Here is a 17,658-nt window from a genome sequence, read left to right on the forward strand (position 1 = left end):
ATGTCTATCAGGTGAGAATGATTCTTTTTTGCATCAATATATATCCAATACTAGCAAAGTCCTTGGGATATATTAAGCATTCAGTAAGTAGTTGGTGCTCGATGCTTAATATGTGTTTGTGAAAACAATTAACAACCACAGGGAACTTGAGATGAAAAGTTTTGACCCAATCTTCTAAAATTTTATGGGAGTTGGAATATCAGATGTTAAGCATAATTTACTAAAATGTGAATAGACAAGAAAATAACTGATTATTTCTCATTTTCTTTTGACACATTCTCCTCCCTTGTATTTTCCTGAAATTAAATTAGTCAACACAGATTTAAGAGGACTTAGAGTCTCACACACTCAGCCCAAATATAGCATTGAAAAGACTTCCAAAGCTTTGGCAACATATTTTATTTTAATAAAGATTCGAATGCCTGCAGGATCACTGGAATAATTGCCAGTTACACTTCTATTAATGAACACATTTAAATGGGGATTGTGAAAAGCAGAAAATGATCTGATTTTATGGAGTACATTTACTGCCAGCAATGTACAGTGATGAATGGTGCCCTAGAATTTAATTTTAGTTTTAGCCACAAAACAGCCAAAATTGCACAGCAGCCTCTTTAACGAATATGTACTGAACTTGAAAAATTATTTATTGAGTTCTCAGTGATATATATATATATAAATTATTTATTGAGTTGTCAGTGCTATATATATATATATATATTTTTTTTTTTTCCTTGGAGATGGAGTCTCGCTCTGTCACCCAGGCTGGAGTACAGCAGTGCAATCTTGCTCACTGCAACCTCTGCCTCCCAGGTTCAAGCAATTCTCATGCCTCAGCCTCCCGAGTAGCTGGGACTACAGGCATACATCACTATGCCCAGCAAATTTTTTTTTTTTTTGTATTTTTAGTAGAGATGGGGTTTTGCCATGGTGGCCAGGTTGGTCTTGAACATGTGACCTCAGGTGATCCACCCATCTCAGCTTCTCAAAGTGCTGGTAATACAGGCATGAGACACCACGCCCGGCCTCAGTGATATATTTTTGTGAACCAATTAGTTACTTCAAAAAATAAAGAAGAGTAATGCTGTTAAAGTTGATCCACATAGCAGTCTTATTACCACCCTTGCATGGGCTCTGTGCTGTGAAGACTAGGTTCTATGTGCAACAAGTTCTATTAACAAGCCTCTTTGGATGAAGCTGCTTTTGAACTTGATATGCATTCAGTTCTGACGTACAGTGCTAAAGGAAGTAGAAAATCTCAAAGGGTTCATAAGACAGAGTCTTAGTACTATTTCTAAATGCTGGTTCTTCAAGTGGCATTTGAGTTTGAAGTACATCAGTTCACACTGCTCCCAGACTAAAACAAAAAAATGTCTTAGAAGGATTAGCTGAATCTAAGGAAAATTTTTAGGAATATTAACCAGAAAAATTCAGGAGAAGCAAGTTTTGTTGACTTTATCAGAATGCTGTTTGTTCCCCTAAATCCAACTTCTCCTTTTGCATTTATACACTGATATTTAGCCAGAAACTACATTTCCCATCTTCCCCTGTAGCTAGATGATCCTTGTGACTAAGTTCGAGCCCTTAATGTGAATAAAAGTGATGTAGAGACTCTTCATGTTATCTTTAAATCCAGACTCACTTGCCCCTGGACTATGACTACCTCACTTTCCCTCAGGATCTGAACATGACACTGACCCAGTTTACAGGATACAGATGGTAGCAAGGGATAGCAGGACAATGTGTTGGAAGGAACCTGGGTCGCTGAATGACATCCTGCTAGAGCAGAGCTGCCACATCAGCCTGGACCAAACCAACTATGACTTGAAAGAAAATGGGAGCTTTCTTATAGGATTGTTGCAGATGAATCAATACAGAAAATCTTGAAGTCTTTAGAAAGACTTGTAATGAATTTTTATATTATTTAGAGGTTACTTTTACATAAGTTGTTTTTAAAAACTACCTACATTTTAATGTTATGTCTTTAAGACATCAAAAATTATGCTATCTCTTTTGATTTTTGCAAAATCCCAGTGAGGGAATCATTATGAGAAAGATTATTTTAGCTTCTGGAGGAACTCAAGGGACAGAATAAAAGTAACCACAATAAAGGCACTATTTTCAGATTTGTCCTCTGACAACTCTTTGTAGGGCTAAGAACAAATCTGTGTTTTCTAACTTTTTTTTGGGAGGTGACTCTCAAATCTGTATGTGTGAATATATGTATAATATTACCACTGTGATAAAACTTATAAAGTGTTGTCTAACAAGTAAGTCATTAGACATCCAGTGCTTAGCATGTACCCAAATTCAACTATATTCCAATTTGAATAAAGCATATATACATCTATAGAGATATAGATCTATAGATATAGATATACATAGTTTTCAAAAAGCAAATATCTACCTATAGACATCTACCTCTATATATCTATACACATAGATATAAGAATATATTAGATTCCCCTATTTTAGATTATTCTTCAAAAAGCAAGTAGATATCTATATTGTATACCATGTATATATCTATATTGGATATATATAGATAGATAGGTTATTTTTCAAAAAGCAAATTTATATACATATATGTACATAATGTGAATCAAAGTTTGAGAGGGGGAAAAAGAAACTTTAAGAAAGAACTTCTAGATTATACAACACAATTCAGAGTACTGGCATGATAATAATGGTGCTAATAGTGATAACGATAATAGCAATAACAATAATAGCAGCTACATTTTGAGTGTTGTCATGAGACAGGGTCTGTGCTTTTTGCTTTACATTCATTGTCTTTGCAAAGCATCTATGAGATGTTATTCTTCAATTTTGCAGGTAACATATGAAACCCAGGGAGTATCTTGCCCAAGGGTAACCAGAACCAGAATCTAATTACATTATAAATTTTACCTCAACATATGTCCATTTTTGCACAGAAAAGAGTTAGCATAACAGGTGTGAGATCACTGTCCTTAGAAAGGCCTGCTTGCAAGGCTAGCCACTTGGATGTTGGGAAAGTGTCTACCATTCTTTGAATCAAATGGCTCACTGTGCTTAAACTGTGCAAACAATATGGTTTATGTTGAACATCTGCTTTGCTTCTTGGAGTCCGGAATTTGGGTACATACTAAGTACTGAACGTCTAATGGCTTCCTTGCTAGACAACATTTTATAAATGCTATCACAATGACTCATTGCTGGGGGAATTAAGCACTTCCTGTGAGACTTCACTCAGAAAGAACTCTTGGAAGCTTGCCTCAGGTTTCCTCCAAACATTACCCCATGTGCCTTTTTCCTTTGCAGATTTTGCTTTGCATTCTTTTGTTGTAATAAATCATAACTGTGTGATTGTATATTGGGTCTTGTACATCCCCTAGCAAATCTTCAAAACTAGAGACAATCTTGGGAACCTCTAACACATCTATCTTCCATGTCATTCTCTCATTTGGAGAAAATAAAAATTTATTTTCTACCTGAGTACATAGGAAGACATATTTCTCAGCCTGTCTTGAAATCAAGTTGGACCATATGACTGAGCTCTGATGGGTGGAATGTCCGTTAGTCCAAAATAGGCCCATCAAATGCCCCACACCATCTTTCTGCTCTCAACTGAGGACCAGATGCAGATGACCCAGTGGAGGAAGCTGGCACCATAGGCAATAGTGGAACCACGAGATGGAAGGAGTGTCCTCATTAAATGAGTTGAACAGAAACCCCATCCTGTCCCCAACAGAGTCACATAGGATTAGGAAATGAAAGAGAAACAAACATTTGTTGTCTTAAACCACTGAGTTACTGGAGCTGTGTGTTACAGCATTGATCCTTCTCTGTCTAATACATATGGTGACGTGCTGGATACCAACTCCCCCATCTCCTTCTGCTCAACTTTGAAATATGTTGCAAGAGTGAAAGGGATTTTTAAGCCACAGAGATCCCATTACTCATTTGATAGAATAATATTTGATGGGCAAACACAGGACATGAATAATCTACCAGATGGCGACTCTTGCAATGGAATCAAAGGAAGTTCTTCATTACCATTTGAGATTGCTCTTAACATTTTTGAGTAGTGCTTGATAAAACAAATAGAAGGTGTTAAACTACTGGGTGTAGTTCTTTTACTAAAGGAGCCATGCTCTTTCACTCCCCCTATTATCTGATTATTTTTCAAAAAAGCAAATTAACAGCACTTCAATTTTACTCAGTAGATGTGGAAGGAACTAAAAAGAAGAAAGTGAGAGAAGATAAAAATTTTATTGGGCTGGCCTCCAATCTTTTTGTTTGGGGTCATTCATTTGTTCACATATATTTATTGATTACCTGTCATATACTAGACACAGTCTGAAGGGCTAAGAATTTTGTAGTAAAGAAGGTGCAGCACCTGCTGTCAGGAAGCTTAAAGAATAGGGGAGGAGTCAACAAGCAGAGGAAACCCAAAATAAGCACTACGATGGGAGCACATAGCAGAGTCTCCAAACCTACTTTAGGAGATATCAGAGAAAGCTTTTCCACAGACAAGTCTTTCAACCCCAAAACTCTCAAGATAGCTGCGAGTCCTCCTCAGTTTCCCTCCCCTTTTAATCCAAAACATCACGACATCCACTCAGCTCAACCTCCACCATATATCCAAGCCCATCATTTCTCTCCTTCTCTATTTGCTACTACCCTGGTCTATGCCACATCTCCTTTCTGTCTTAATCTCTTGGACCAGATTTTTAGAGGGTCCCCAATTTTACTCTGATGTCTTACACTCCATTTTGCTTAGAGTAGCCCTCCAAGCCATCTTAAAAAAAAAATCAATGCTTTATTTGTATCTGAACTTTTAAAAACTGGTAGTTCCCCACTATCCTTAGAATAAAATACAAATGATGTTCCATGTTCCAGCCACTCTTGTTTACTCTTGCCTCATGATTTTGGGTTGTTCTTTATGCCTAGAAAGTCCTTTTTTCTACCTTCCCATGGCCGTGCCCTTCTTGACATTGCAGATACAATGAAATGCCACTTCCCTTTCTCTAGTCACCCCATCGAAAGAAGCTCCCTGCTCTAGTTCTTTGTAACAAATGTCATCCTCCTTCTACTGCCACTAGATATTTTCTTATTTAACTATGTGTTTGCTTTTTGCCCCTCTTTTCACTATCTTCCCCCAATGGAATACAAACTCTAAAGAAAAATTACCTGTCTTTTTTTGTCAGTGTATCCTAAATACCTTTTACAGTGATGAGCCTGAACTCAGCACTCAGAGAATAAGCCATGAAAAAATATATTGAAAGGAAGTCTAAGTATGGATGTGGAGAAGGTGTAGCTGTTGTCCTGATGAAGAAGGGAATTGTGGGAAGCAGCATTTCTCGCAGGAGAAAAAGTCCAGGTCAAGGCCCTTCAGAGGGGTGCACTTCAGCTGCAGGCAGTTCCTTCTGGCTGGAGCAGAGTAAATAGGGATGAGTGAGGGGTGAGATGCGAAAAGTCAGCAGAAGATGGTTGGTCAAGGCCTGGCTGATCGTGGGCTAGTTGGGTCACTGCAGTATAGACAGCATCTAACCCAATATCTGACTTATAGTAGATGTTCAAGAAATATTTGTTGGATAAGCATGTAAGACAATTGAGTCTCTCTTCTAATGGCAAAAAAAAAAAAAAAAAAAAAAAAAAAAAAAAAAAAAAGCCAGCAATTGGTTTTAAGTAGGAACTGACTGGTTTCTATTTGTTCTTTAGAAAGACCTTTTCAGCTGCACAGTGGAGAATGGTTCAGAGGAAGACAGGACTGTAGGCAAGGAGTCTGGGTCATTGCAGACATGCAGATGAGAGGTGACAGTGACAGCAGCGTGTGAGAGGCAGGGCAGTGGAGAGGGAAAGGCAGAGGCAGATGTGAGAGATACAAAGACTGGAGAACTGGCTGAGCTTGGAGATTAATTAGAAACAAGAGGTTCTGAGGGAAGAGCCCAGAAAGACAACTGGATTTACATTTTTTTTTTTTTTTTTTTGAGACACGATCTTACTGTCACCCAGGCTGGAGTGCAGAGGCACAATCTTGGCTCACTGCAACCTCCACCTCCCAGGCTCAAGGGATTCTTGTGCCTCAGCCTCCCAAGTAGCTGGGATTTCAGGTGGACACCACCATGCCTGGCTAATTTTTGTATTTTTAGTAGAGATGGGGTTTCGCCATATTGGCCAAGCTGGTCTTGAACTCCAGGCCTAAAGTGATCCACCCGCCTAGGCTTCCCAAACTGCTGGGATTTCAGGAATGAGCCACCATGCCCAGCCTGGATTTCTAAGTGACTGCATAAATGAAGGTAACATTTTTGTCAAAATAATCTCTCCACACAGATGTATGCACATAAAATATACCTATGAGAATAAAGGAGAAAACTAACAGTAGTTACCTCTCGCAAGGTGGGATGAGAAGTTTCCTGTACCTAGGACACCTCGATATTTCAATTTCTAAACCTCTGTATGATTTAGAATGTTTAGCATGACATTTTATGAGTTTAAAATTTGAAAGAAGGCCGGGCATAGTGGCTCATGCTTGTAATCCCAGCACTTTGGGAGGCGGAGGCAGGCGGATCACCTGAGGTCAGGATTTCGAGACCAGCCTGGCCAACATGGTGAAACCCCGTTTCTACCAAAAGTAGAAAAATTAGCTGGGTGTGGTAGTGCACGCCTGTAATCCCAGCTACTCAGGAGGCTGAGGCAGAAGAGTCCCTTGAACCCGGGAGGTGGAGTTTGCAGTGAGCAGAGATCGCGCCACTGCATTCCAGCCTGGGTGACAGAGCGAGACTCCATCTCAAGAAAACAAAACAAAACAAAACAAAAAATCAAAAGAAACAAATAAATCAAGAAGCACCTAAATGCCACAGAATACATTAGATTGATGCAAAAGTAATTGTGATTTTTGCCATTGAAAGTAATGGCATAAAAACACAATTTCTTTCACACCAACATAATGCATAACATAAACTAATGCTTAACATATTTCAAGATGACATTACTGAGTCATTATGAATTTTTAATTACATTATGAAATTTAGTTACTTTTGTACATAGAAGAATAAGGAAAGAACTGAAGGGATCTGATATCTTTTGACAGCACTCTTAAGATATTAAGTAAAACATTTCTCACTTATTTTCTTATCTACATGGATATTAATATCCTAAATTTTTAAAGGATAGTTTCATGTCCAGAGAATCTAAGCCATTGTTCAAGCTCAGAAATGGCAGCGGTAAGGTTTGAACCCTGGACAGCGCTTGCACTATGTCAGTCTATGGAAGTCAAAAGGGAAGTCGTGTTAACTGCTTAGGCTTATAGACAGTCTTCCCTTCAGAAAGCCCTTCTGGTTGGAAATCTGACAGACAGTTCTGCTAGGGCAAAGGAAATAGCATTTTAACTCTGTTCTTACCTTAATTCTAAAGTACATGAATAAGGCTTTGCACTTAAGGAAGGCCTTTTATCTGAGTCTTTCAAACACTGAACAAAACCAATTATTACCCACCCTCCTTCATGGTTGAAAGAGAAGATTTTAATCCCTAATTTGCTGACAGAGAGACAGAAGCCGGCAGGAATGAAGTGATTTACTGAGGGTAACACAGTCTATGAAAGCGTTCAAGAATAACCCTGAGGGCTTGTGACAAAAGAGCAATTGCCTTATGCAATTAGCAGTGAATTCCTGTGTCCTAATCACTGCATCTTACTGTTTCCCATGCAAAGTTTAAGGGAACTAAACTTCTCCTCTTTCCTTTCCCACCGTAAATCGGACGTAGTGCTTTTTATGTAAATGTACTTTGCAAAAATGTAGATCCCTATAATTTTACCCTCCATCTGTTTCATCTGTTTTTAAAGATCTTACTGCAGAATTTCCCAAACACTTTGAATGGGGTGGAAAAGCCCCATACAAGAACTCAGGTGTCCTGCTGGTTCCTTTGGCTACAACATCAAAACTCTTGCAGAAATGAAACAAAAAAAAAGTATGCTTCTGTTCTTGATGAAATGCCCAAGGAGGGTGTCTGGATAATAAGCCAAACATGGAGGGTGGGGATTAACTGCATTTGAGATGTGACTGCAGAGCACATTAAGCTGCTTTGCTCTACAGGTGTTGCTGCTTCCTCACAAGCTCCACTGTGATGGATACACCCTATGTGACCCCCAGTGAGTCACACCTTTTTAAATCTCCTCGAGTGCTGAGATGTGCAGTGTAAGGTCCCCTGAGCAGGCTGCACCATGGTCAAGCCATCATGACCCCTGTGACCCACATGTACACATCCAGAAGTCTCAAATTCTGGGAGCCAGAAAGTCTGGGACAGGAAAACCACTAAAGAAGAAAAATGGCTAGTACCTGTCTTAGCTGATTAGGCAACCCTGCGACATTCTACCATTCTAGCATGCTCTACCCTAACTGATCAATCAACCTAGTGACACTGTGCTGTATGACCCCTCCCACCTTGTGATAATGTACCTTGCAACCTTCTTCCCCTGCCCACAATAAATGGCCCCTAACTGTAACTTTCCACTGCTTACCCTAATCTATGAAATTAGTTCCAATCCCACCACCCTCTGCTGACTCCCTTTTTGGACTCAGCCCGCTCACATCCGGGTGAATAGACAGTCTTGTTGCTCACACTTAGCCTGTTCAGGTTGTCTCTTCAATTAGATGCACACATAACACAGAGGTGATGGGATGAGATGCCACACCCATGACTGTACTACCCATTAGAGGACTAGAGAGACCCTCCGTTGTTGGCTTTGAAGAAGCCAGCTGCCATATTACAAGGGAGCTTGCAAGAGGACCAGGTGGAAACGGACTGCAAGTAGCCTCTAGGGGCTGCGTGGCCCTACATTGACAGCTAGCAAGAGGGGAATTTCATATGTGCAACCACAAAGAATTGAATTCTGCCAACAACCACAGGAGCTTAGAAAAGGATCCACGATCCAGAAAGAAATGCAGCCCAATCATGATTCTAACTGTGGCCTCATGAAACTCCAACCAGAGCACTTAGCTATGTCATTTCTGAACTCCTGATCCTTGGGACAGTATATTATGAATGAATGCTTTCTAAATCCATTTAGTATTTGGCAAATTGTTACATGGCAATAGAAAATGAATGTAAACATCGTTCTATTTTAGATAAAAAAAGATAGTAACATAACATTTAATGTCAAAAGGACATTAGCAGGTATTAAAGTGATGCCTTAATGATATATTTGATTTTAATGGATAATTTTACCTATTATAATCCAGAGCAAAGAAAGAAAAGGAAGCAGGGGAAGATTCCATAGAAGAAGGAACCAGCTGTCTGAAGCACAGAGGTCTAACTATTTGCAACTCATCCTGTGCCTTAAAAATGGGAAGACTAGGTTATATATTATTAATTAATGACAGAAAATGCCAAAGCAGCATTGGCATCACTATATTAAAACTTAATGCCCCACTATATCATTTACAACCACCTAAAATTGAACTGAAGCTATAACTGGTTTCGAAAGAGTGCAGCAAAGCAAGATTATGAAACATGTATATTGATATTTGTGTGACCTTTTGACCATTGGTTCTCAAATGAGGCTTTCTGTTCACTGTCTGTTATAATGCAAAATATTTTTAATAAATTAAGGACTTCAGATTAAAAAAAAGAAGAATTCCTAAACATCATCCCAGTTAACTGAATAAAAATCCTCAAAACTAAGACCTCTTACCTCTCTCCAACCCCTACACACACATACGCGCACACACAACACACACACACCAAGACTTCATGCGATTCCAATGTAGCTAGCCTAGTCATTGGTATTTGTCATGATAGAGCTCATCACTAATAGGTAATTTCTTTTTGTGCTAGAAGCACCTTGTATATGTTATATATCTAGTTCAATGGTTCTTAATCTTGCCTACACAATATAATTACTTGAAGAGCTTTATAAATCCTAATGCTGAAGCTTTTTCCCAGAGCAATTACATCAGAATCACCAAGCATAGTAGCCACTATTTTTAATTTGTAAAGCTCCCCAGATGGTTGCAACGTGCATTTAATTTTGAGACTGCTGATCTGTAGATAATAGTTTGCATTTTCTGCATCCTTCCTAATATATAATTATGTAGTCCAAAACCCAAACACTGCCTGGGAAGTATGTAGGCCAACCATGACTGTCCCACTTTGATGGAACATACAACTGAGGTTGACCATTTGGGGCCATACTATAATAACTCCTTTTTATTGAACTTCCTGTTTATTATATTTATTTCTTTAAAAAAGTGCAATCTAGTTATCATTATGCCAGTTTATAGAGAAAGACCATCGTCTCCTGAGTCAGAGGGAACTGCCCAAATGAGTAACATGACCTGAGGCTGAGTGACACCAAAGCTTATGATACCTGCACAAAACCAGTGATTCTCAAAGTGTGGGCTCCAGACCAGCAGCATCAGCATCACCTGGGAACTTGCAAAAAAGAAAATGCAAATTCTGTGACCCAATCCCACCCCTACTAAGTCATAATCTTTCAAGATGGGGCCCAGGAATCTGTGTCTTGACAAGCCCTTCAGGTGATTCTGAGGCTCATTATAGGTGGACAGTGTACTGTATTCTGTTTCTATCAGCTGCTCACTTTTGGAGACTCAGAATCTGGCAAGAGACCTAAAAATGTGTGGGAGCCTCAGTGAGTAAGCCTGTGTGAGGGAGGAGATATTTCTCTCACTATCTTCCCTTCCTCTCATTTCCAATCTATATTAACAATCTATGTTGAAAATGCGAGGGGATGTATCAGAGATACCATATGGGGAAAAAATGGTGGAGTTAAGCTGGTCATAATTACTTGCAGGGGTGCCTGGCTATGTTGAGCTACTTTCACACAAGTGTGACCATTTTAATATGTTGACGAATGGTTTATCCTTTGAATCACAGTATGGAGAGTTTTAATCGTTTCATTAAAAATGAATATCCCAACTGTTTCCAGGGAAATGAGTTTGTGATCTTAAGGGCTTTGAGGTAATTGGTGTTTAGGGAACCAAGGCAGTTGGTTTGCTTTCTTGGATGGAAGCTGCTTCAGCTTACTACCATGCTGTAAAACCCAAGTGCTGCTGACCTGCTTAGTGTATTTCGGCTATGCTTAGGGTTCATTTATTAGAATTGTACATTTGACTAGGGGGAAATAAAAATTAAAAGGCCACTTGTGTTTGATTTATGAGAGATGTCGATTAATATTTTCTGAGCAAACTGTGAAGTCCTTTCTTTTAAAGAAGTATATAAAATAGGCCTTTGGCATATTCAGGTCTGATGGAAATTTGTCTCATGGGGCAGGATGAGATGGGAGAAACAGAAATCAATAAAGATAGAGAAGAGAAAAAAATAGAGGAAGAGGAGGATGGGGAAGAGCTGAAAGGAGACAATAATTCACAAGGGGAAGAGACAGAAGAGGTGAAAAAAAGGAAAGCAAGGAGGAGTGAAGAGATAAGAGGTGGGGTCAGAAGGATTAAAAAAGGGGAAAGAAAAGAGTTTGGGAAAAGGGGGGAAGGAGAGAAAAGGAAGAAGAGAAGGACATATGGGCAACAAAAAATAACATAAAATAAAAAAAAAATAAAGCAATGAATGCAGACTTTGGAGCCTAGCAATTTATTGTGAAGTGCCACTTGTATTAGACATGCTGCAGAGATGCTGGCTCCAAAGATTAATGATGGCAGTAATCATGATTCCAATTTATAGCAAATGCAATGAAAGGCAGCCAGACCCCAAACAGAGAAACCCTATGGGGATGGCATTGGAATAATAACATAGCAGCAGTCGAGGAATACAGGGATGCTGAGAGATTGGATTCAGTTCTCCTGTGTTCAACAACCATTCTGTATCTGATGTACAATCCAATGTTAAAAAGAAAAAAAAAGTCTACTTATTACTAGATCTCTGAATTACAGCAAAGAAGTTTAGGTGTTCACATGAACACATTTGAAGTTTTATTCTGTGATTCACCTCCTCTGAGCACTGACTTTTGGCCCAGATTGCTCCTTTACACCTCCTTTCCTTTCTGTCCTTGCTGCTCAGTGTTTTTCTGCTGCCAGTGGTCAATACCACCATTTCATTGCAAATACCTGCTGTCTCGGAAGCCTGGAACCACTGCAGAATAGGCATAACTACTCATCCTCTTTCCTGGTTGTCAAAACCCTTTTCCCTTTATGCACGTTTATTTGTATGTATTGTCTTGATAGATTACCTATCAGATTCCTTTAATCAGTGGTCTGTGTGTGTGGTGAGCACTCATCTCCATTATAATCTCCTCTGCCCCCACCTATTGCCACGAAGTCCTAGGTCTTTGCAGATGATCAAGTTTTGGAGAAGAAACAAATTTACTCTGCATAATAGAGGGAGAAAAACTTAGAAAGCCCAGGGCAAGGAGATGGGGCTGAGGAGCAGAAATGGGAGAAAGACAGACCCCATTCATTCAGACAGATGGTGGAAACTTCTGTGCAATGCGCATGTAGAAACCCTATAAAAATATTCTGCAGTGTCAACTACCGGTATGAATTCTCTGAGTAAATTGCTGTTGTGGATTCCAAGGAAGAGGTAGAGATTCATATCTAGTCTGCATAAGGTTGGACAAAGGCAGCAGTTGTGGTGGTCAGATGTGAAGAGGATGGAATTAGAACAAATCCTTGGACATCACAGACTTCTACATGCACTGGAACTGGGGATCTTAGGGGCTGGGTTTCAAAAGGGATCAAAGCAATTTAATTTGGACCTCCAGGGGTGCCTGTAGCTACTTTGGTTTCCATATGTATAAGAACAAACTATATGTTGGGATATGTATGCTATTTGATACATAAACATTTGATGCCTTTAAGGATGAACTGTTTTCAGATAGATTCATGACAGCAAGTTTTCTCTCCCTATTCAGGCCATAAGCTCCTTAAGGATAGAAGTGTATCTTCTCTGGCTTTTGAATAACCTGCAGCATCTAGTTTAACCCTTAGCACACACAAAATATTTGGTAAGAGACTGTGTCTCATAGTCAGCCTGGATCCACTCACTTTCTCTCACCCCACCCTTTGGGGTTTTCTGGGCTCTCATTCCCTTTTGAAGATGGTTCACCCAGGAGGGAGGGTCATCTGCACACCTGGATTTCAGAGAACCAGGTACAGTGATCACCTACAGACACCTGTGGTTTACAGACATTGGCAGCATGGTTTTTTAAACTATAAGTTACAGTAATTATCCTCCAATTCCAGGAATGGAATCCCTTGATAGGCCTCAATCTACATTCAAGACTCAAGTCAAGCACCAGCCTGTATTTAAAAACTAAGGAAACAATGGAAGTTTAATGAAATTATGTCATTATAGTTGATGAAGAGAAAATATTTCAACCAAGAACTGAATTGAATAAAACTTTCTCAGAAACTCTTTGTTTAATGGGCAATTACAGTATGCCAGCATGGGTGTGCCACAGAGAATCAAAGTCCACAGATACTGATTATATTCCTATCTGGGAAGGATCAGTATGAAATATATATATGATGGGGCTCTCACAGAATGGGATATTTTCCCCCTTTTCCTCTCATTTCTCAATGCTCCTCTGGGAATTGTGTGAAGGTAAAGTCAAAAAGAAAGTTCTTACGTTCTTAAATCCTCTGTAAAGGATCTGAAGCTCTTTCTTGGTAAATTTGCTCTGGGCTTCCAGAAGCTCAAGGGCTTCGGGCCGATGCCTGACGGTGGCCATCTCCAGTTCATCTTCCACACTGTCTGTGGAGGAAAACAAGAAAGAGTCTTAGGACCAGCCGCTGCTCACCGATGCTTACACAGAGCAACAAAGGAAAACGGAAGAACATGTCTGCTAATGTCTGTGATTGTCCACAGAGGAAGGACCCTCACAATGCCTATAAGGCCTTTACATTTCCCAGTTTAAGCGTATTAAGCTAAAACACTTGTATATGATTTTTTGCATATTCTTGTCATTAATGTAGATATTACAACCCTAGCATTGTTTTAAGATAACAAAAAAGAGCACAGAAATTTATTTCAGATAATCAGTGGATTATATGATTACGTCAAACAAAAAGTTTAAGTAGCAATATATATTACTCTATAAATCTAACAGTATAGTAACATATATTTCTTTTTTCCCCAACGTTTAAGTTCAGAGGTACATGTGCAGGATGTGCAGGTTTGTTACATAGGTAAACATGTGCCATGGTGGTTTGCTGCACAGATCATCCCATCGCCCAGGTATAAAGCCCAGCATTCATTAGCTGTTTTTCCTGATCCTCTCCCTCCCCCAACAGGTGCCCAGCATGTGTTGTTCCCTGGCAGTGTCCATGTGTTCTCATCAATCAGCTCCCACTTACAAGTGAGAACATGCAGTGTTTGGTTTTCTGTTCCTGCATTAGTTTGCTGTAGAGAATGGCTTCCAACTCCATCTATGTGCCTGCAAATAAAATGATCTCTGTCCTTTTTATGGCTACATAGTATTCCATGGTATATATGTACCACATTTTCTTTATCCAGTCTATCATTAGTGGGCAGTTAGGTTGATTCTGTGACTTTCCTATTGTGAATAGTGCTGCAATGAATATATGCAGGCATGTATCTTTATAATAGAATGAATTATATTCCTTTGGGTATATACCCGGTAATGAGATTGCTGGGTCAAATGGTATTTCTGCCTCTAGGTCTTTGAGGAATCACCACACTATCTTCCACAATGGTTGAACTAATTCACACTCCCACCAACAGTGTAAAAGTTTCCCTTTTTCTCTACAACCTCACCAGCATCTCTAGCATTTTTAATGTATAGTTAGAAAAACATAGAAGATCACAAATAGTCCAACCTGGAATTTGTTTCTATATAACAACCACTAGTTATAAACAATGGAATTGTCATTTAATAATAATCAGTTTTGTGCCCTATGTAAAATGCAACTACAAGATAGACTCTGCTAATGTTCGCTAAGGATTCCAATGAAATCAGATATTTTGCACAGCTACTTGGGAGGCTGAGGTGGGAGGACTGCTTGAGCCCAGGAGGCTGAGGCTGCAGTGAGCAGTGATGGCACCACTGCAGCCCAGTCTGGGTGACAGCATGAGACCCTGTCTCAAACAAACAAACAAACAAAAAAAATAGAACCTTAGACTCTCAGAATGGAAGGACATCTGAAGAAAGATATAAGGAGATAGAGAAAGAAGGAAACCTCCCTAATTCATTCTATGAAGCATCACCCTAATAACAAAACCAGCAAATGACATAACCAAAAGAGAACACTACAGACTGATATCCTTGATGAACATAGATGTTAAAATCCTTAACAAAATACTCACTAGCTGAATCCAACAACATATCAAAAAGATAATCCACCATGATCAAGTGGGTTTCAAACCAGGAATGCAGGGATGGTTTAACATATGCAAGTCAATAAATGTGATATACCACATAAACAGAATTAAAAACAAAAATCACATGATCATCTCAGTAGATGCTGAAAACCATTCAACAAAATCCAACATTCCTTTATGATTAAAAATCTCAGCAAAATTGGCATACAAGGTACATGCCTTAATGTAATAAAAGCCATCTATGACACACCCACAGCCAACATAATATTGAGTGGGGAAAAGTTGAAAGCATGCCCTCTGAGAATGGAAACAAGACAAGGATGCCCACTCTCACCACTCTTCTTCAACATAGTATTAGAAATCCTAGCCAGAGCAATCAGACAAGAGAAAGAAAAAAAGGGCATCCAAATTGGTAAAGAGGAAGTCAAACTGTCATTGTTTGTTGATGACATGATTGTTTACCTTGAAAACCCTAAGGACTTTTCCGGAAAGCTCCTAAAACTGATAAAAAATTCACTGAAGTTTCTGGATAGAAAATTAATGTACAAAAATCAGTAGCTCTTCTATACACTAACAGTGACCACAGAATCAAATCAAGAATTCAACCCCTTTACAATAGCTGCAAAAATACAAAATACTTAGGAATATACCTAACAAAGGAGTCAAAAGACCTCTACAAGGAAAACTACAAAACACTGTTGAAAGAAATCATAAGTGACACAAACAAATGGAAACACATCCCATGCTGGGTAGAATCATGGATGGGTAGAATCAATATTGTGAAAATGACCATACTGCCAAAAGCAATCTACAAATTCAACATAATCCCCACAGAATACCATGATTATTCTTCACAGAATTAGAGAAAACAATTCTAAAATTCATGTGGAACCAAAAAAGAGCCCACATAGCCTCATAGAAAAAGCAAGACTAAGCAAAAAGAACAAATCTGGAGGCATCATACTACCTGATTTCAAACTATACTATAAAGCCATAGTCACCAAAACAGCGTGGTACTGGTATGAAAATTGGCACATAGACCAGTGGAACAGAATAGAGAATTTGGAAATAAACCCAAACACTTACAGCCAACTGATCTTTGACAAAGCAAACAAAAACATAGAGTGGGGGAAAGGACACCCTTTTCAACAAATGGTGCTGGGATAATTGGCTAGCCTCATGTAGGAGAATGAAACTGGGTCCTCTTCTCTCACCTTATAAAAAAATCAACTCAAGATGGATTAAGGACTGAAACCTAAGACAAGATACTGTAAAAATTCTAGAAGATAACATTGGAAAAACCCTTTTAGACACTGGTTTAGGCAAGGATCTCATGACCAAGAACCCAAAAGCAAAAGCAATAAAAACAAAGATAAATAGCTGGGACCTCATTAAACTAAAGAGCTTTTGCATGGCAAAAGGAACAGTCAGCAGAGTAAACAGACAACCCACAGAGTGGGAGAAAATCTTCACAATCTATACATCTGACAAAGGATTAATCCGGAAAGTACAACGAACTCAAATCAGTAAGAAAAAAACCAACAATCCCATCAAAAAGTAAGCTAAAGACATGAATGGACACTTCTCAAAAGAAGATATACAAATGGCTAACAAACATGAAAAAATGCTCAACATCACTAATGATCAGGGAAATGCAAATCAAAACCACAACGCAATATTGCCTTACTCCTCCAACAATGGCCATAATCAAAAAATCAAAAAACAGATGTTGGTGTGGATGCGGTGAACAGGGAACACTTCTACATTCCTTGTGGGAATGTCAACTAGTACAGCCATTATGGAAAACAATGTGGAGATTCCTTAAAGAACTAAAAGTAGAACTACCATTTGATCTAGCAATCCTGCTACTGAGCATCCGCCCAAAGGAAAAGAAGTCATTATTCAAAAAAGATACTTGCACATGCATGTTTACAGCAGCACAATTCACAATTGCAAAATCGTGGAACCAACCCAAATGCCCATCAATCAATGAGTGGATAAATAAACTGTGATATATTTATATAATGGAATACTACTCAACCACAAAAAGGAAAGAATTAATGGCATTTGGAGTGACCTGAATGAGATTGGAGACTATTATTCTAAGTGATGTAACTCGGGAATGGAAAACCAAACCTCGTATGTTCTCACTGATTTGTGTGAGCTAAGCTATGAGAACGCAAAGGCATAAGAATGATACAATGGACTCTGGGGACTTGGGGGGAAGAGTGGGAGACAAGAGAGGGATAAAAGACTACAAATATTGTGCAGTGTATACATGGGTGATGGGTACATCAAAATCTCACAAATCACCACTGAAGAACTTACTCATGTAACCAAATACCACCTGTACCCCAATAATTTATGAGG

At 39.0% G+C, this 17,658-nt stretch overlaps 1 protein-coding gene across 6 annotated transcripts in view; it reads right to left on the minus strand.

Moving 5' to 3' along the window:
- KCNIP4 (potassium voltage-gated channel interacting protein 4) overlaps positions 1-17,658 on the minus strand; it is a 1,220,775-nt gene that overhangs the window by 108,606 nt on the left and 1,094,511 nt on the right. For 5 of the 6 annotated variants that reach the window (XM_003310257.7, XM_063808692.1, XM_526537.9 and 2 more), the window contains one exon: positions 13,577-13,701. In XM_003310257.7, the coding sequence (XP_003310305.3) occupies positions 13,577-13,701 (125 nt within the window). The remainder of the gene's footprint in view (positions 1-13,576; positions 13,702-17,658) is intronic. The other variant, XM_063808691.1, reaches the window with a different exon arrangement.

This window comes from Pan troglodytes, chromosome 3 (genome assembly GCF_028858775.2).
Source record: "Pan troglodytes isolate AG18354 chromosome 3, NHGRI_mPanTro3-v2.0_pri, whole genome shotgun sequence".
NCBI lineage: Eukaryota > Metazoa > Chordata > Mammalia > Primates > Hominidae > Pan > Pan troglodytes.